This window comes from Amblyomma americanum, chromosome 7 (genome assembly GCF_052857255.1).
Source record: "Amblyomma americanum isolate KBUSLIRL-KWMA chromosome 7, ASM5285725v1, whole genome shotgun sequence".
NCBI classification, from domain to species: Eukaryota; Metazoa; Arthropoda; class Arachnida; order Ixodida; family Ixodidae; genus Amblyomma; species Amblyomma americanum.
In genome coordinates this window covers 48,742,208-48,759,680 of record NC_135503.1, presented here as the reverse complement: position 1 = coordinate 48,759,680, position 17,473 = coordinate 48,742,208, and the positions used below count along the sequence as shown (strand labels likewise).

At 47.1% G+C, this 17,473-nt stretch overlaps 1 protein-coding gene across 1 annotated transcript; it reads right to left on the bottom strand.

The window, feature by feature from the left end:
* Positions 1-2,828: 2,828 nt before the first annotated feature.
* On the bottom strand, positions 2,829-11,981 carry LOC144097101 (uncharacterized). Its single transcript, XM_077629890.1, has 5 exons — positions 11,780-11,981; positions 10,572-10,732; positions 8,411-8,484; positions 7,091-7,171; positions 2,829-3,762 (listed from the first exon to the last, which is right to left on the bottom strand). The coding sequence occupies exons 1-5, from the start codon at positions 11,879-11,881 to the stop codon at positions 3,629-3,631; spliced, it is 552 nt and encodes a 183-aa protein (XP_077486016.1). The 5' UTR covers positions 11,882-11,981; the 3' UTR covers positions 2,829-3,628.
* Between the last annotated feature and the right edge of the window lie 5,492 nt (positions 11,982-17,473).

The following is a 17,473-nucleotide window of genomic DNA, read 5'->3' as shown; positions in this document are numbered from 1 at the left end:
CGGAACTGAGTGCTTCTCGAACTTCAACGAGCTCAGCATAAAAGGACTAAAGGGGTTCCGTGAGCTAAAACCTAGAGGTTTGATGCAGGGCAGTTCTTCACGGGCAGTAAATTGCTGCTGTTGCTTCGCAGGCGCGTATGCTTGCGTCTACGTAGACAACAATGGATCGTTCAGGCAGGCAAGCATCTTGTTCCTCAAATTTCTGGCGAAGCAACGATTCTGAATTAGCAGATGTTGGCCGGCGATTATCTGTTGGCTTGTTGTCGCTGAGCTGTACAAACTTCCATGCGGGAAGAACTGGCGTTGGCGGCTGAAGAATGGAGTGTGACGTTGCATAAGTCTTCAGTGCATGCGTGGAGTGCGATAGACTGTCCTTAATATTGCGCGCATCACGGCTCTGCTGCATTAGCTCATCACTGGTATTGAGATGCGCATTCTCTTGTAAAGCTATGACTGGCGTGATGCGTGGAAGGCACGTAATGGTCCTCATAGCCTCTCGGTTCACGGCTTCAAGGCGATCCCATTGGGCTCTTGTAAGATGTTGAAACTGGGCTTGGTAAACAATACGTGGCTGCAGAACTGCCCTCACCAATTGCCGTGCAACGAGCGAGCCTGCGCCACCCGTTTTAGGAGCAATTCTTCTAATCAAACCCAAAGTCTGAATAGCTTGCCTTTTTGCCATGCAGTCGCTGGTCCTGATTGGTGAGTAATTAAGCCAAGGATTTTTACACTCGGACTTGCCTGTAGTGGGGTGCCTGACAGACAATGACGGATTGGACTTGCAGCAAGTTTACGGCGTCCCCAGTGGTTGGCGACTGATGTGTATGTTGTTTTATGCACTGACAGCTGAAGTCCGATGGATGATGCGTAATTAGAGGTAACATCCAAGGCAGATTGAAGGGCAGCCTCCTGAGTACAGAGATCTTGATGAGTACTCCACACTGTGATGTCGTCAGCGTACTGAAGAAATTTTATGTCACGGATGTCATGTAAGCGCGAAGCCAGCGGGATGAAAGCAATATTAAATAACGTCGGCGACAATACTGATCCCTGGGGCACGCCGCAGAGAGGAACAAATGATCCGACCGCTTCGCCGCTGAGGCGTATTGCAAATTTTCTGCCTTCCAAAAATGATTGGACAAAACTACGCACTCTCAGAGGAAGATGAAGCATGTCAATGGAGTTCAGAGTGGCTGCATGACTGATGTTGTCGTATGCCTTTCCAACGTCCATTGCTAAAACGGTACGCACAGTGCGGCTGCGGGTAGATGACAAAACTGCAGATGCCAAGACAGCCAACCCGTCCTCTGTCCCAATATATGGGCAAAAGCCGACTTGTGCAGGGTGATAAAAACAGTGCTGCTCTAGCCACCATGACAATCGTGTGGCTAGCATTTTCTCCGACAGCTTGCACAGCGTAGGCGTTAAGGAGATGGGTCGCAAGTTTGCAAGGTCCGTCGGAGGCCTTCCTGGTTTCGGGATAGGAAACACGACAGTGGATTTCCAGCTCTCGGGCACGACGCCATCCAGCCATACTTTGTTTATGGTGTCTAGTAATTGAGGGAGTGCAGCGCTACTCAGGTTCTTGTACACCTCGTACTGAATATTGTCCGTGCCGGTCGCTGTTTTCCGTTTCTCATCATCTATTGCAGCCAGCAACTCAGGCATAGATAACGGACACGCAATTCCATCTGCGTCGACATCAGACGGCATTTGATATACATGCGCTGGGATGCCTGCCATATTTAAACTAGCGGCTGAAGAAGGCACAGCATCGTATTCTGGGAAAAACTATCGCGCTGCTTCTTTGGCGAAATCATCTGGCGACAAGTTAGCCGCGAAGCATGCGGTTGCCGCTGCGTCAGTCGAACGGCGACCGCGTTCCATTGTACGGAATGTTCTCCAGAGAGGGGCATTCGGGGATTTTGCAGAAAACTGTTCGCACCACGCATGCCACTGCCGCTGAGAGAGGTCGCGTTCATATTTGCGTGCCTTAGCTGTAAGATAGTGCAATCGCGTACGTGCCTTCGACAAAGAAGGGTCTCGCGTAGCAGCCAGCTCGGCTTGACGGCGTGCCGCCCACAAGTTAAGAAGGCCGAGGTCTGGTGCCGGTCGACCAACATCAGTCAAGGTGGTAGTTGTAGCACTGTTGAGCGCTGTTTGTATGCGCTCAACAAGGATTGGCGAATATTCTGAGGAGAGATTGTCCAGACAGGAGCAAAAACTTCCCAGTTGATCACAGAGCATTTGTAGCGTAAAGGTCGGAAATGTGAAGTGTGAAGACCGATGATGAGAGGGTGATGATCACTTCCCCAGCAGTCTGGCTCCATGTGCCAGGAGGGAGTACCCGGACCTGACAACTACGTCAAGTCTGGAGCATATATAGGAAGCACTGCGAGTTTGACGCACTGGCCGTGCTGCTGTCCCAGTATGGTTGAGCAGCATAAATTGGGAATCCATGAAGGCGTCCCGCACACGCCTGACACGAGGGCTCGAAGTGGGGTACCCCCAATCCTGGTGAGGCGCGTTGCGTTAAAGTCACCTCCGACTAAAATCGGACACCAGGGATACTGCTGACGGACACTTATTGACCAGCCAAGATTAATACGGGAGGAAGCACCACCGGCTGGTCTAACGTAAAATGAAACATTTGCTTCGAGGAAAGTAACAAGGAAGCATTGAAACGTTACAATGTTGCTTCTTTTTTTCATTTCGGTCAAACATTAATGCATTATTCTTAATGCCTTTTTTTTCTGAAAACTTTTCTGGTGAACTTTTCTGAAAAGTTCACCAATAATTTTTAGAATAAGTTTGCCTAAGCCCTTTATTAGACACTCAAACAACAAAGATGATACATCCTCTAAATCAGTAAAGTAACCATGCAAGAACGTGAAGGTCCTCCAAGTGTGAAGTTACACAACTTTACGCCTCGTAAGGACCAAAAACGAAGACGGCCCTCGAGTTTTACAATCAATACATCCAACTTTCTCACCTCTTAATTAACAGATACCGTGGAGACAAGTTTTTTTTAATTGTAGGGTATCCCACATGTGATATTGATGAACGGGTAGTAAGCAAAGTTTACTAAAAAAATAATGATGGTGTGGGTGGGCCCTCATTCCAGAAGCCCATTGGCTTTTCTCGCCGATCTTGCCCGGTTCACCAGTCGTTCCGGGTGAGAGCTGTACAGCGCCGCCTCCAATCCTCAGTTGTTGGGCACTGATTCTCGCAATATCTGGATTTTTCTGACATGCCTATACCTTGTCTAATTGATTTGAGTGTCGTTAAAGCCTTCTTCTTTCTCTCGAGTAAGCTGGCATTTTACCTCACGTCTAAAAACTAAGACAAAGCGCGTCATGTAAAATAATTCGCTCGGAGTAAAAATCTTCTTTATGCCCTCGCGTTCTCCGATTCATGCTTGGTTCGTGTGCACGCAAGCACATGTGTAACGGTTCACTCTAAACACGAATACGCCTATATAGGAGTAAAAAGGGAGTAAGCTGTCTTCTATATCACTAGTGCGCTTGGGACAACTTTTTAGTCCTTTCCGTTTAGAGTGTGCTACATCCTAATGAGCAGCAGTCTTTGTTTTTTTCTCCAAGGAGACATGGTAAGGATGTGAGGGTGATCAGTGGTGCTTCTTGCAGCTCTCGTCGTAGATCTGCACCTTCTTGGATCCGCATAGCATCCGGTAGATGAAGTGGCAGGCGCTGTGAGGATTGGCGACGTGCTGCTCCGGGACCATCAGGCTGCAGGCCGTCTCTGTGTGGAGAACGATGCGACGACAATATTAAAAACAAAAGTAGGATAATGATGATGCGTTATTTCTACGATGGCCTCGACAAATGCGCAATCCTTCTTCAAAGGGATTTGACATAGATCCTCATCAGAAACTCATTGTTCAGTATGCAGTCGAATGTTTGTCGTTAGAAATTCGAAAGGGGCCGAAAACTTCTTCGAATTGTGCGAAGTTCGAATTAAGGGGAGCCCGATCGGGATGTCTCAATAAACGTGCTTTTGATGGCTTTGTGAGAATAAAACGGAAGCTTTAATTAAGCAAATTTGATTTAACGAGATTTCAGTATACAGTACATAATTGTTTTCTCTGTTGCTCTAAACAAAAAGGGTTTGGGTTTATGGGTGCATAACGTCCCAAAGCGACTCAGGCTATGAGGGACGCCGTAGTGAAGGGCTCCGGAAATTTAGACCACGTGGAGTTCTTTAACGTTCACTGCCATCGCACAGTACACGGGCTTCTAGAACTTCGCCTCCATCGAAATTCGACTGCCGCGGCAGGGATCAAACCCGCGTCTTTCGGGCCAGCAGCCGAGCGCCATAACCACTCAGCCACCGCGGCGATTAAAAACAAAAAGGAGCCCCTCGATTAATAAATACTGGTTGGAGATCAGAGTTTTTATACTGTGATCTCCGGCTAGCTGCCTTGCACAGATGGTTGCTTCGTCTAAACACGCATTCTCCTCACCTGACAAGGGGTGGGAATGTACCACACTAATCACGATTTAGTATTAAATTATTGAAGCTTTAGTTTTAATACCTAGTATTTCGCGTAGCTGATTAGCCCTTTCAGAAGCTATGCACGCAAATGTGTGCAGAACTCGCAGCTTTTTCCAAATGTCTTCTCCGCCTAGCGCTATATTCTTTGTTTCGAACGAATTTAGTGCTTTGTACATATCGCCACTGGGGTTACTTTTGTTATGTTTGCTGGCGAACGCAAAATACATTTTAGTGCGAAAGCGCTATACTTCACGAGGTCTAACCGGCTCACTGAAATTGCGTGGCAGCAGGGGCGTCGACGCAGATACGCAGACGAACTTAGAATAGAATATCCGGAGAAAAGTGATTGTTTGGGCTAGCGGTAATTCTCATGAGGTTCCATGCCCCTGCTTTTTTCGCTCTGGAACCTCATGTGAATATCCTTGAACTGTAGGGGCGCAGAGGCTCTGTCAAGCATTTTGCCTTTACCTCTGCCCCCTACATGGAGAGAATCCGTGAAACAATAGACATTCAATATCCGCTTATTCGATACGACGAACGAGTCAGACAGTGCATGCTAAAAATTATTTAAAACCAATCGAGTATATTGTCAGCTTTTCGAAAGCTTTTCCAATACTTGACACGAAATTCGAATAATGCCTACGGTAGACTTTTTTTTTTTTTTTTAGTGTGACTGCTATTAAAACACGGCCACAGCGACTCTCTACACAGCATGCCGCCGCACTCGGTCTGAGCGTGATGAAGGACATACAGTTGCGAAGCAGTCCATTCCTGTGGGGGCAATCATAAGGCTCTTACCTATATCACAAGGCTCTGACGTCATCAAAAACGGACAACACGCAGGGTCAGGCAGGTTCAGCAAACCGTGCCTGCACTTCTGATCTCGGAGGCCATGACTGATACATATACCTCTAGCGATCCTCTCATCGGCTGAGATGTGACGCTATAGTTTACTGACTGGCGTCTTCAGCAGCAGTCGGTAATTTTTATATACGTATAGAGTGACGGTCAGAAATTGAATATACTAGTTGCGTGTTGCGCCCCCTATCAGAGATATGTGTAGCGTCTTTTTTTTTTTACATCCATGGCTGAAATTCCGTAAGTTATTTCGCCTTGCGGGGAGTGCTGCTGCTGGCGTTTTTCCGCTTCGCACGATTATTCGTTTTGTACGACTATTAACAAGTACTAGTGAATCTTCGTAAAAATTTCGATTCGTATTAGATTCGGTTCTATTACTGTTCGATTCGTATTCGATTCGGTGTTTAGCAACACTATTAGTATTCGATATGATTCTTAAAAAGTACTACTTGCATACCATTAAAATTTTATAGTTGTATAATCTTTTTTACTTTCTAGCATCAAGGGCATTCTTCAGAAATAAGCGATCGGTCGAGTGCTTATTTGACAAATCAGTGCTTTCACTATTGCAATTTCCGACCACTAAAGGGAAAAAGTAACAGTTGCTGTTATGTGTCCAATACAAATTGCCTTTATTTAGGCCTGCATAACCATTACAGCTTGAAAAAATTTTTTTTGCATCCTAACGGGTTAACTATATATACAGCAGAAGATGTCGTTGCCAGCTTTTCTTGTATAGAGTGTAAAGAAAAACCCTTAGATATACAAGTTTTTTTTTTTTTTTGCTGGCACTCATAGGGTAGACCAAGTCCCAGTAATGTGACTTAATTCACGCTCGCAAACTGAACTTGCGCTCAGGCCTGGCGAGGATAAAATCGCATGGTGCACTATAAAAGTCGTCCTTCACCAGTTAGCATGCGGCATGAGGAGAATCAGTTAAAATGAGCACGGCAGTTTGACTTTTAGATTTTGTGGTTAAATAAAAGCACTCCAGTTAAAAAAAGAACGTTATAAACGTTGAAATGGGTATTTATTGCCACGCGAAAATGTCCTTCTTTAATGTAAACTATGAAAGGCTCCACAAAAGCTTGCATGCTCATTATAAATGAAACGAATTCTGTTGATTTAAAACGGCTCTGAAAGGGGAGCAAATAAAGTTGCAGTATGCCTGGGACGTTAAAGGAAGCCGCTTCAGGAATATCCTCCAGCGATAATTTTTTTTGTTGCGCTTTGTAGAAGCTAGGTTATCTGTAGTAAAAATCTGAATTCCAGTGTTTTCGCGCCTTTCCCTCTCCTCGCGTCACTTTGAGCCCGAGTTGTAATTACGCCACGCTTTTTGCATACTGAAAGGTCGGCGCTTCTCTGCCGGCTCCACCGCCGAGGGCGGAGCTTCCTGACTCGTCGGAGCTACGCCGCTTATTGGCCGCGGCCATGGCAGCTGCCTGACGTCTCAAAAAATCTAACCAATGGCCATCGCTGAACTGATGTACGCAGGAGCGGTGTGACAGAGGAGGGTGCGAGCATGAAAAGGTCGCCGGTAAGGGCTCGCCAACTTTCGCGCGTGGTTGTGGGTCCTCTGCTGCATGTAGAAGTGTATTGTTTGGCTCAGGTGTGCATGACAACGCAATGCAGTGATTGAGCGAGCTGAAGTGCCCTCCTCGGAAGGTGTTTCAGAGTCCCTTTAAGTACGGGGAGAAGTGGGGTTCGCGAAACTCACTGCTGACGTAAGGGTGCCTGAGGATCTTGCAGGTGTTGCAGTCCACGTAGTCGATACGCAGGTCGATCTCCACCTCCGCTCCTGCAGAGAAGATTGACAGCTGGTGTTATAGGTTCTGTCGCGTTCTTTGCGCTGCGAGTGCTAGTGGCACGACATGTCATGAGACTCCATAATTAACTCAAGTTCAATAGCCCAAGGTGGCCGAAGTATAATCATGAGCCCCTTATAGTACCATCTGCATCGTAGCCCAGAGTGTTGCATGTTATTACAAAACTTGCTTTAGACAGTCTATAGATTGTTCATAGACCTTTTGCCAATAAAGTCTATACGTCTATACGCTTTCTACAGACAAATTTTATAGACAAGTCTATGACAAAACAAGTCCTTTACATAGTACTTACACAATAGATTGTAAATAGGAAAATGTGCAGCGGTGGCAGCCGCACCGCCCGAGCATGGCGCGAGATCGTTGCATTCCCCCTCGGAGCTCGGACCGCCATTTTTGCTAGCCCTCCTTAGGCTGTTTTCTCTGGAAATGAACTCTGTAAATCCCGTTACAACTTGGTGGAGGTGCTGGGTTTGGCTGTATTTATATGGCCGGATTTATGGTCGTATACCTTTAGTAAGCCTTTGTCTAAAGACAGTAAAGACTGTGAATAGACAAAATATTTATAGGAAAGCAATAGACTCTTTAAGAATTCCATAAAAAGTCTATCGACCATTTCGATAAGGGCAGTGTTAGCACGCAAACGATTTTCACGAACCAGCCACTCTACAGCAATGTCGCGACGTTCTCCAATGAACCCTGAACTTTGATGGTTGCTCTTGTCACGGTTAAACTTTATTCATGGAGCCGAGAGAATATATTTAGAAATATGCGGAATTACGATAAGCATGGTACAGGTGTGCCATAACAAGAAAGGTGTCAATATAACTTTTCTAAAATCAGCTTGTAAATTTCTCTTTGCATCCTCCTGTCTGTCGTCCGTCCGTTAGAGCTAATGCGCGATCGAAAATATTGTACTAGTTAGAATTATTTTTTCTCGTCCGCTAATTGTTTAGCTCTCTCTACGAAACAGTTTGCTGCATTCATCGACGTGGTGCATTGCGTCTTAGCAAGACACCGAGAACAAACGCGAGTGTTAAAAAAAAAAAAACTCTTCTGTTCATGCAACACTGTTTCAGAGATGTATAAAAAATTCACCACGACCTTTTGCCCACTTCCAGTGTCACGATAAGATTATTCAGCAATGTACCGTCACGTGTAGTCTGCCTGGATGCGACAGCGGGATATTATTCTGCGACAACTAATGCGCTTACCTTCTGTAGGCGATACACGTAGAGCATTCTGGTGCTTGTAACCTTCAGTGGCGACAAGCTTGACGTTGAGATCCCTAGGAAAGGAAAAAAAGATCACAAAATGGTTAACAGTGGTCAACGGGAGCTTCAGCAATTAACAGATATTTACGGTGATGGATGTAATATTATTCATTAATTATTTTTTTCTTCGTCTCTGGTAGAGCGCTCGTGATCTCATTACGCCGTCACTGTGTTCTGTCCACTCAGCGTGACGTCGTGCGTGACCTCACTACATGATGACCGATCAACGTGGCGCGGTGTTACGCCCACTCAGCAGGACTAGGAAACACGCCGTTAACAGCTGACGCTGGGGAAAAACTATGAAGACGCCTAATACCACTGCCACACTAGCAAATTTAATGTCATTCCAAATGTATATAATATTTTTTTCTGATTTTCGATTTCGATTCTCTATCTAGGTTACTCTCTATAAACTGGGTTGCTCACAACCCCATGTGCAGGTCGTGTTGACGTCACAAGGCCACGTGACCTCTTTCGACCTACCATTAATTAATTGCCGCCTGGCACGGTGGGCAGGTTGCTCACAACCTGCCACTTCGCGCATGCTCTGATGGCATCACAAGATGACGTGACCTATCTCGACCAATCAGCGAAATTCGTCTGGGACATCGGCGGGGCTCTGGTATGATGACAGCTCGAATGCTATATCATTAAAAACGAGCTAGGGGTCTGAAGGGTGCAAATGTGTGGCGCGTGCAGTACACGCCATTACACAGCACGCGCTATCCGTAGCTGTATACGCAAAGCGCGAGCTCTCTAATCTCTCTACGATGAACCCATTTGCAACGGAGAGAGCGGTGCATGCGCATACGTAAACAGGAAAAGAGCGCTCGACAAAATCAAGCAAACCAGAGAAAGGAAAAGAATCGACGAGGCGGGCGCCTTGGCCTCGTCTCAATGTCTCCCCTTAATGCGGAACGCATTCTAACTACGTATTCTTCGCAGATACAACGTTTCCTCGCGAGGCCTCCAGTATAAGGTAATGAAGGCTGCGCAGGCCTGCGTACATACGTGAGCAAAAGAGCTAGCTCCCTCTCCCTGACCCTCTTTGACCACATTTTCTCTCTCAAGTCGGAAAAGCTGTTACTGATCTTTCTTTCTTGCAGTGGTACTTGAGAACTAAACTGAGCACCAAAAAATGTAAAAAAAGCGAATTAACGCACGAAACGCCGAATGAAGCTGGTAATAATAATAATAATAATAATAATAATAATAATAATAATAATAATAATAATAATAATAATAATAATAATAATAATAATAATAATTGGTTTTGGGGGGAAAGGAAATGGCGCAGTATCTGTCTCATATATCGTTGGACACCTGAACCGTGCCCTAAGGGAAGGGTAAAGGAGGGAGTGAATGGAGAAAGGAAGAGAGAGAGGTGCCGTAGTGGAGGGCTCCGGAATAATTTCGACCACCTGGCGATCTTTGAAGCTGGTAGAAATATGCATTCCTTCAGACTGTCCAAAGAATTCCGAGTGTTCCAACGAGGCCATCTTCTTCTTCATCTGCTACTCTTTGCTCTCCCTCTTATTCCAATCCCAGTTGTATAACATACTGGATAAACTACCCTGCTACCAACTCGGTCACGTACGCTGTGTTGCTTTTGAAGACGTGGGTGGGTTTTACTGTTATCCGGCTGAGCTCTGCAGTACAGACGGAAAATTTGGTTCGCGAAATTCCGACATATATATGCTATAGCCACAGAATTCAGCATGTACAGTCTTTGTCAGAAGCTTAGAGCACAGGAGGTTTCCTTCTAAGACGGGTAGTGTAGGCTCATGTAGCGTTTGGGGGATTCCTGCCCACTGGAAGGGACAGGACCAGAAATCGCCTTACCTTCAGGCGAGTTGGAACACTGGGGATGCACACGGGGGACGAACATGGTGTGGCTCGGAAGTGAACTTTCTGGACTCAAAACTTTTGACAAATGGTGCACATAGGGGGCTAAAAGATTCGTTACCTCTCTTCAGGTTCAAAATGGTAAAGAGAGTTCCGTTAGTTGTTGCCGTCAACGTACACAATGCAGAGGCACGTTACAGCAGCAAAGGAGCTTGAATTCAATGCGAGCGCTCCTCGCGACGGTATAGCTGCTTACAGTTTGTCGTGGTCGCCAAACTCAATCCTGATCCGGGTGGCGTTGTTGACGTACGGGGTCTCCGTGCTGTGGAAGCGGACGCACTTGGCCGTCAGGCCGAAGAACGGGTCCACATCGTACGACCGGTACGCCACGAACCACGAGTGCTTGAGCGGGAAACACTGCGCAAAACACGGGGGGATTGTCCCGGACTGATGACAATGTTGCGCTGCAAGCGCTGCCCACTCAGCAAAAAGCCTCTGGGCCGCCAGTTCTACTGTCACGTTGTCTTCTCTATCTGCCCTTACAAAAATAGTCTATAGACAGTCTATACACTTCTTATATGCTTTATTGGCTTCCTATAGATAATTCTTTTTGTCTATTCATAGTCTATAGACTCTCTATAGACAAATGTCTACTAAAAGTATATGGCCATAAATCTATATATTATCTATAGGCTCTCTATAGGATTTTTATTGCCTATAGACTGTCCTCTAAGGTTTGTCTATAGAGAGTCCACTGACTTTATAGACATAAGTCTATGGACAGTCTATGGACAGTCTATAGACTGTCAAAAGAAATCTTTGTAAGGGTGCTGTGGTTTGCTTTACTTGTCGTCCGTACGAGAATTCAGCTTTTGCAACAGCTGACAGATGTCAAACAGAGATACGGTCTCCGCTAGCAGACGTAGCTGCTTCCATGCTTCACTAAAAAGTTCTGCATGAGACGTGATACATGGGAACAACCTGACGTTTCCTTCCCCATTCTGAGTGACAAGCTGACACAGCGCACTACCTCAATCAGTCTTGTCTTTCCGCGCACCAAGCTGACGAAATCTAGGGTGACGACTGGTGCATGTTCACTGGGGTCTTTTCAACAGCAACAGATTGCCGAGCCTGAGAGTTTCGGAATTTCAAAGTCTGGTCAATTATTTTCCGAACGGACATCGATCGAAGTATTGCCAAATGTGACTCGTCACCTGTGTCCTAGACACTACCGCTGCCACTGCATCCGCCATTGGCACCCGTTTTTCAACCACCAGGGCACCATCACCAGGGCACCTGTTTTTCACAATCGCGACAATAATAATGTTTCACACTCTTATTCACTCACATTTCAATATTGTAGTTTAGGGAGAGGTGATGGGGCACCAAGTGATAAATATTAAAAAATAAAGGAAACGGTCTGCATCCGAGAGCGACCGACTTCCGCCATTGACACGAACTCACTTTTCCGTCGTCTTGAAACTGTCCCAGCTCAGGGTCTTTGGCGTTGAACTGCGCCTCGGCGGCGAGGAACGCGCAGGCCGATATCAACAGACACCTCCACATGACGATTGAGCGAGCGGTGTATCTCTTTCTGGCGGCGGGCGCTCGCCCGGGCGGCGTTTTTATTTTCCCCGATCCGTCACCACATACCGTCTTGGGTGTAAGAATACGTGCGGGAACGAGAACAGCGAGAAAAAAAAAAGGCGGAAAAAAAGTAACGACGTAATGTGCTTCAGAGCAGCAGTGTCCCTGCTCGGAGGATGGCCGGTGTATGGTGGAGAGGACTTCAAGGTCATCGCGTCGGCATAACCGCCCCGTGGGCGCGTTTGTCTGGACTCTTCGAGAGCGTGGCTGCCGTGTAGCTGTCGAAACACTCCCTGTTTATCCAGTCTATCCACGCCGGAGGCTATTACAGCGCCGGTTTCCTTTTCATTTCTGCTGCAAACTATCCGGCTTCTCGACCTCCGTCGAAGTAATCCTTTCTTACAGCTTCGACGCCCCACAGCTCCCTTGGCGGCGTTGGAGAAACTATGCCAGTTGCACGCAGCCGCGATGTGTTTTTCGCAATCTCCGTCGCACCGGGTGATATAGCGACACTGAGGACAGCTCCATCATTTTTTTTATTGTTGTAAAACATCAGATATTAACTATCACGAATATCATGAACAAAAGAGTAGCTTTGAAAATATATGATCAAATAAAAATGGACCCGGCTGGGTTCTCGCAAACTTTCTTCTTTAGAGACCACGACCATAACCTTCGGCATATGACCTGTAGAAAAGAACTAGTGCGTACGAACTACGGTACACAAACGCTAAAATATCGAATCGCTGATCTTCTAAATAAGTACCCGGGTTTTATAGAAACCATTCACAACAGTCGTTCCACGAAAGCATTTAGCAAAAAGTTAACCCATTTCTTTTTATGACATAGAAATGGCTTACTTTTTCTGCACATATCTGCCCTATATTAAAAAAAAAGAAAAATCCATGTTTTTATCAGAAAAGAAAACCTTACTTTGGCCGGCCTAGTTAAGCTCTTCTTGCCTTTTGTTATGTTCAGTCACACCGATATTTGTATTTTATGTGCAATTCTGTGCAACAATGTTGACTCGCGAATATACTTTTTACAGCATTTCTTAATTGTGTACCTTAAATGAATATGTGCTGTTTTTTTCCTTGTTTTTTCTTTTTTGATGTTTTCGTGTATAATGTTATATGCAATGTCTCTTTGGTGTTATGATCTGTTTTTCTTTGGTTAAACCTGCCCACTGCTCAGTTGTAGAGTGTAAAGGGGGCGGACGCTTCGTCAGGCAACTTTTGATTGCCTTTTTGTTCGCCTCCTCGGCAACCAAGTGTTGTTGAAATAAATCTGAATCTGAATCTGAAAATCCGATAGTTCGGCATTTCGTGGCTTTGTTATTTGTCGCTTGTCCGGCAGCGAAAGATGAGTTTACTGCTAAGAGATTTGGATTGAAAGTTGAAAAACTTTCTCGCGCCGCTCTGTACCAAAGTCGGGACTTTCTGGTGGCGAAACAGCCGTAAAGTGACGCAAACTGAGACTCGTGTGATTGCGGACCTCTGCTGCTCGCCGAGCGGTGCGTTTGCTAACGTGGGTGCCGTGTGCAACATTAGCTATCCACCGGTGTTTTCCCCGTCGCACGTGCGTGTCACGGCATGAACTTAGTACGAGTAGCACTTAGACGGGAACTTGGATTTCCTCTGTTGCTCCGCACTTGTAAATCGAGGCGCGTCAAAAATGAAACCACGCGGGCACGCAAAGCGCCTAACCGCGAAACACCAAAGGTCCGTTCGATTCACCTGCACTACGTGAACTGGTTCTCGCGGTGCTGCACTTCGCCATTCGTTTCAGCGGTGCAAGATGGCGCCGTCTGCACGACGCCATTCGTTTCAAAAAGTGCAGACGCTGTGCAGGTCTAGTTCACGAAAACTGTGCACCTCCTCAATGGTCGGTGCCGAAATTGTGCAGCTGCAGCCGTCATGCATGGAAGCAGACTACGGCTTGCGCGACGTTGGCTTGCGTTTTGCGATAAACGGCGGACATACTCAAATTATTCTACTCGTCGATGAGAACGGTGCGTCACACGGGCCCGCCGACTCTTATGGAACGTGAGTGGCCACCCGAGAAGGCGGCGACGGAGGTGGGGACGGCGGCCCTCACCGGCACCATGCATCTCTCGACCATCGTGCTCTCGACGGACCCGTAACCGGCGTCTTTCCTTTCTAATAATAAAGTTATATTAGTACCCGAAGCCGGTTATGTTAACTAAAAAGTGAACACGTGCATGGGCAGCATGATGCACGTTGTTGCAACAACCGCTTAGCATGCAAGTCGGCGCGCGCACACCTCAGTCGTATTGAGTAAAAGAACACACGTGCATTTCGCTTAGCTGCCGCGAGGTTGCATCGAGACTGATTCATGGCAACACATCGCTGCGATGTGCTGTTTGAAAATTCTTCACGCGGTTCGGGATGTTGGCTGCCTTTGATTTGAGCGCCACGCTGCTGGCTGCAATTTGGTGGCGATGCCAGGGCTAGCAGACGACCAGGCCTGCACTCGACCATTCGTTTTGGAAGTAGGCAGCACTTGAACTGCTGGAACTGGCGCTTCACGCTCGCGGTACCGCCACGGCACCGCTGCGGAACTTTACAGAATTGGTGCAGGGAGTGCAGGCGAATCGAACGGGACTCAAAACATACCAAAACTGAGCTGGTCGCCTGTTGCGCCGCCAAGTCTATAGGTTTTCTTTGGCTTCCAACATTCAGGTTGCCTTTTTTTTTTTCGTCTCTCTCGTGTGATAAAATCCGCCAGAGATTTCAAAACAAAACTAATACACTTCAATATCGATCAAACGCGTAACCTTCACGCCCGTTTTTCAGCCTCAGAGGTTCTTTTTGTTTTGTCGGCTATTTCGTAATCCCGATATAGTACTTGCGAGGTTAGCCTGTTTCGTCGATACCTATATTTCGTTTCTTGCTCTTTCCTACCTTACAAGAGCTTTGTTTTCAGTAAGAGTGGTCTTTTTGTGCTTAGGAGCTGGTTATATATCGATACATAGATTATATTGGGGCAAAAAAAACTAACAAACAAGAAAAATGGGTCCCAGACCGTACATTCCATCGATACAAGCCAACTTCAGTTTAATTTTGCGCTGAGTGCACAGATGTGTTTGCCCGGACCAACTTCAGTGGCAGTGCAAACTATCGTGCATGCACGCCGAGGTTAGAAACTGAGAGCATTGCAATATAATCACACAAGACCCTCGGCCACCTGAGCAATATTAGTGACATTCCTTTAGTAGCAATGTGCGATGCACATCCGCTGTTTTCATGCAACCCGCCGTTACAGCGCTCGGCGTAATTGCCAACGTAATTTTTTGCTGTCTTGGCTTCAAGCGCCACATTTTCAACGAGGCGAAACCACGTCTTACGTAAGACGCGTTTGGAGCGAATAAATATAATGCGCTGTTGGCGGTCGATACGAAAAGAGGAAAATAGGTATATATAATTTGAAATATGGTAAGGAAAGAAATGTTTCTTGTATAATTTTATACTTGCGTTATTAATGTTAAATTCATTTTTTTTAAGTTTTGCAACAAAGTGTTGCGAGGAAAGTTGGGAAAAAAGTTGTATAAACAACTTGAAAGATCCTGAATTCCTTTTACAAAACAGCATTCACAGTAGCGCGTCCTTTCCTGCTGCCATGAAGAGCGCGCTTAATTAAGACAGAGAGCGTACAGCAGAAGGAGCAAGGACTCGATACGCAGGTCAAACGGTGTGCGCAGGTGTGAAATTTGCATTCTTTGCTTGCTCCGAAATTTAGACAAGTGACTTTGTTGCGTAGCAAGTAGTTGCTGCTTGCCACAACGATAATAAAATAAGATGGCCTGCAGCGTTTCAGGTGCACTATCGTACTGTGCAGCATTTAAATGCATCCCTCCGTCTCGATAAAATAGCTACATTATCCACATTTTGAACAGATTCTGTAGCCGTGGATATCGATTGTAAGAACGCGACACTCGGCCGGACCAGTGTGACTCGTCATCGGAAATATTTGTACAATCTCCCATGACGAGTGCACTTCTGTCGGACTTGCAGAAACAGCGGAAATACATTTAATACTAACTTCGGGTAGAACGAACGCCGTGAGCGCAACCATCAGGTTTGTTATAATCGGGCTCGACTGTAATTTAAACAGACTACGCGAACTAAATACTCAGACACAGGGGGAGAGGATCCAGGAGCAGATGCCGACGTGTAGCGATTGACAGCGAGTTTGAACCACTTGAATGTCCCGCCGGACTGCCTATAGCGATCGTGTGGCGCCACCTCGCTTCAACTTTGTTAACGTGAGGCGCGCTTGCGTGGCTGAAGTAGCGGCGGCTGGCTTCGAGCATATCGTCCGTTTCGTAAAGCGCCCATGCTCCGGTTTCTATGGCTTCGCGTTTGCACTCGTGCCGTTGGGACCACCAATCACGTGTGCGAAAATGGCAAGAAAAAAAAAGTGTGAGCAAGTTGGCTGAAAATGCGATTGCTGTCCGCGTTCTGTCGGCCGGGGGCTGACGCCGGGAGTCCTGGGCCGCGGTCGCCCATGTTGACGGGGCGTCCGCGCTAAGCGGGGCGTCGATATGGTCCCCCCGGCGGAGGCCGGTGGCGGCCAGGTCGCCTAAGGAGGAGCGGACCGGCCCAGGGCGGAGACGCAGCAGGCAAAAGCTCCCGCGTGTCGCAGTAGTGGGATAGCGCCCCGGAATGGGTGCCGCGGTGCAGCCCGGAGGTCAGATCCGGACCTAGATCTTTTTTTTTGAAGCATGATACGCTTTTAGCTCCTATTCTCGGCAAGCTCAGACGAACATCGTGTGAGTTATATTTCACAACCGGCTTTCTTAAACTTTTCCTGGCGCCCGTGTGCTGTGCGATGTCAGTGCACGTTAAAGATCCCCAGGTGGTCGAAATTGTGCCGGAGCCCTCCACTACAGCACCTATTCTTCTTTTCTTCTACCACTCCCTCCTTTATCCCTTCCCTTACGGCGCGGTTCGGGTGTCCAAAGATATATGAGACAGACACTGCGCCATTTTCCTTACCCCCAAAACCAATTATTATTATTATTATATTTCTTCAATCGCAATCTCTTTGAAGAATTGCGGTATTACTCGACGTTATTGTAGCGGGAGCTACACTAGGCTACCAGTCGAGCATTTCGCGGTACATGGGAGAGGCCAGTTGGGCGTATGCGCCGTTACCATGGAAACCGAAAAGGAGCAGAGTTTGGCGTGCGCTTCGCCGTCGCCCGCGCGCCCGCTCCACCGTCCATTCCATTCCATTCCATTCCATTCCAAAAACCTTTATTTCCACCAGAGAAGAGGCTCCCCTACTCCCCATCTCTGGCACGCAGGCCTAGGGGTGGGGGCCGGGAGCCTCGCATCTAAAGGCAGGCATAGAGTTCTTGGTCTCTTGCGGCCTCCAGTGCCAGGTGAATGACTTTTTTCTGCACGGCGGGGTCCGCGCTTAAAGCCGAGCGTGACGTCACGCGGATGAGCAGTTGTGCGCATGCGCCGATACCATGATAACCAGAGAGACCCCACAGCTGTGCCGCGTTCTTCGTCGGCGCCTCGCCGCACGCCGTTCTATCACCCG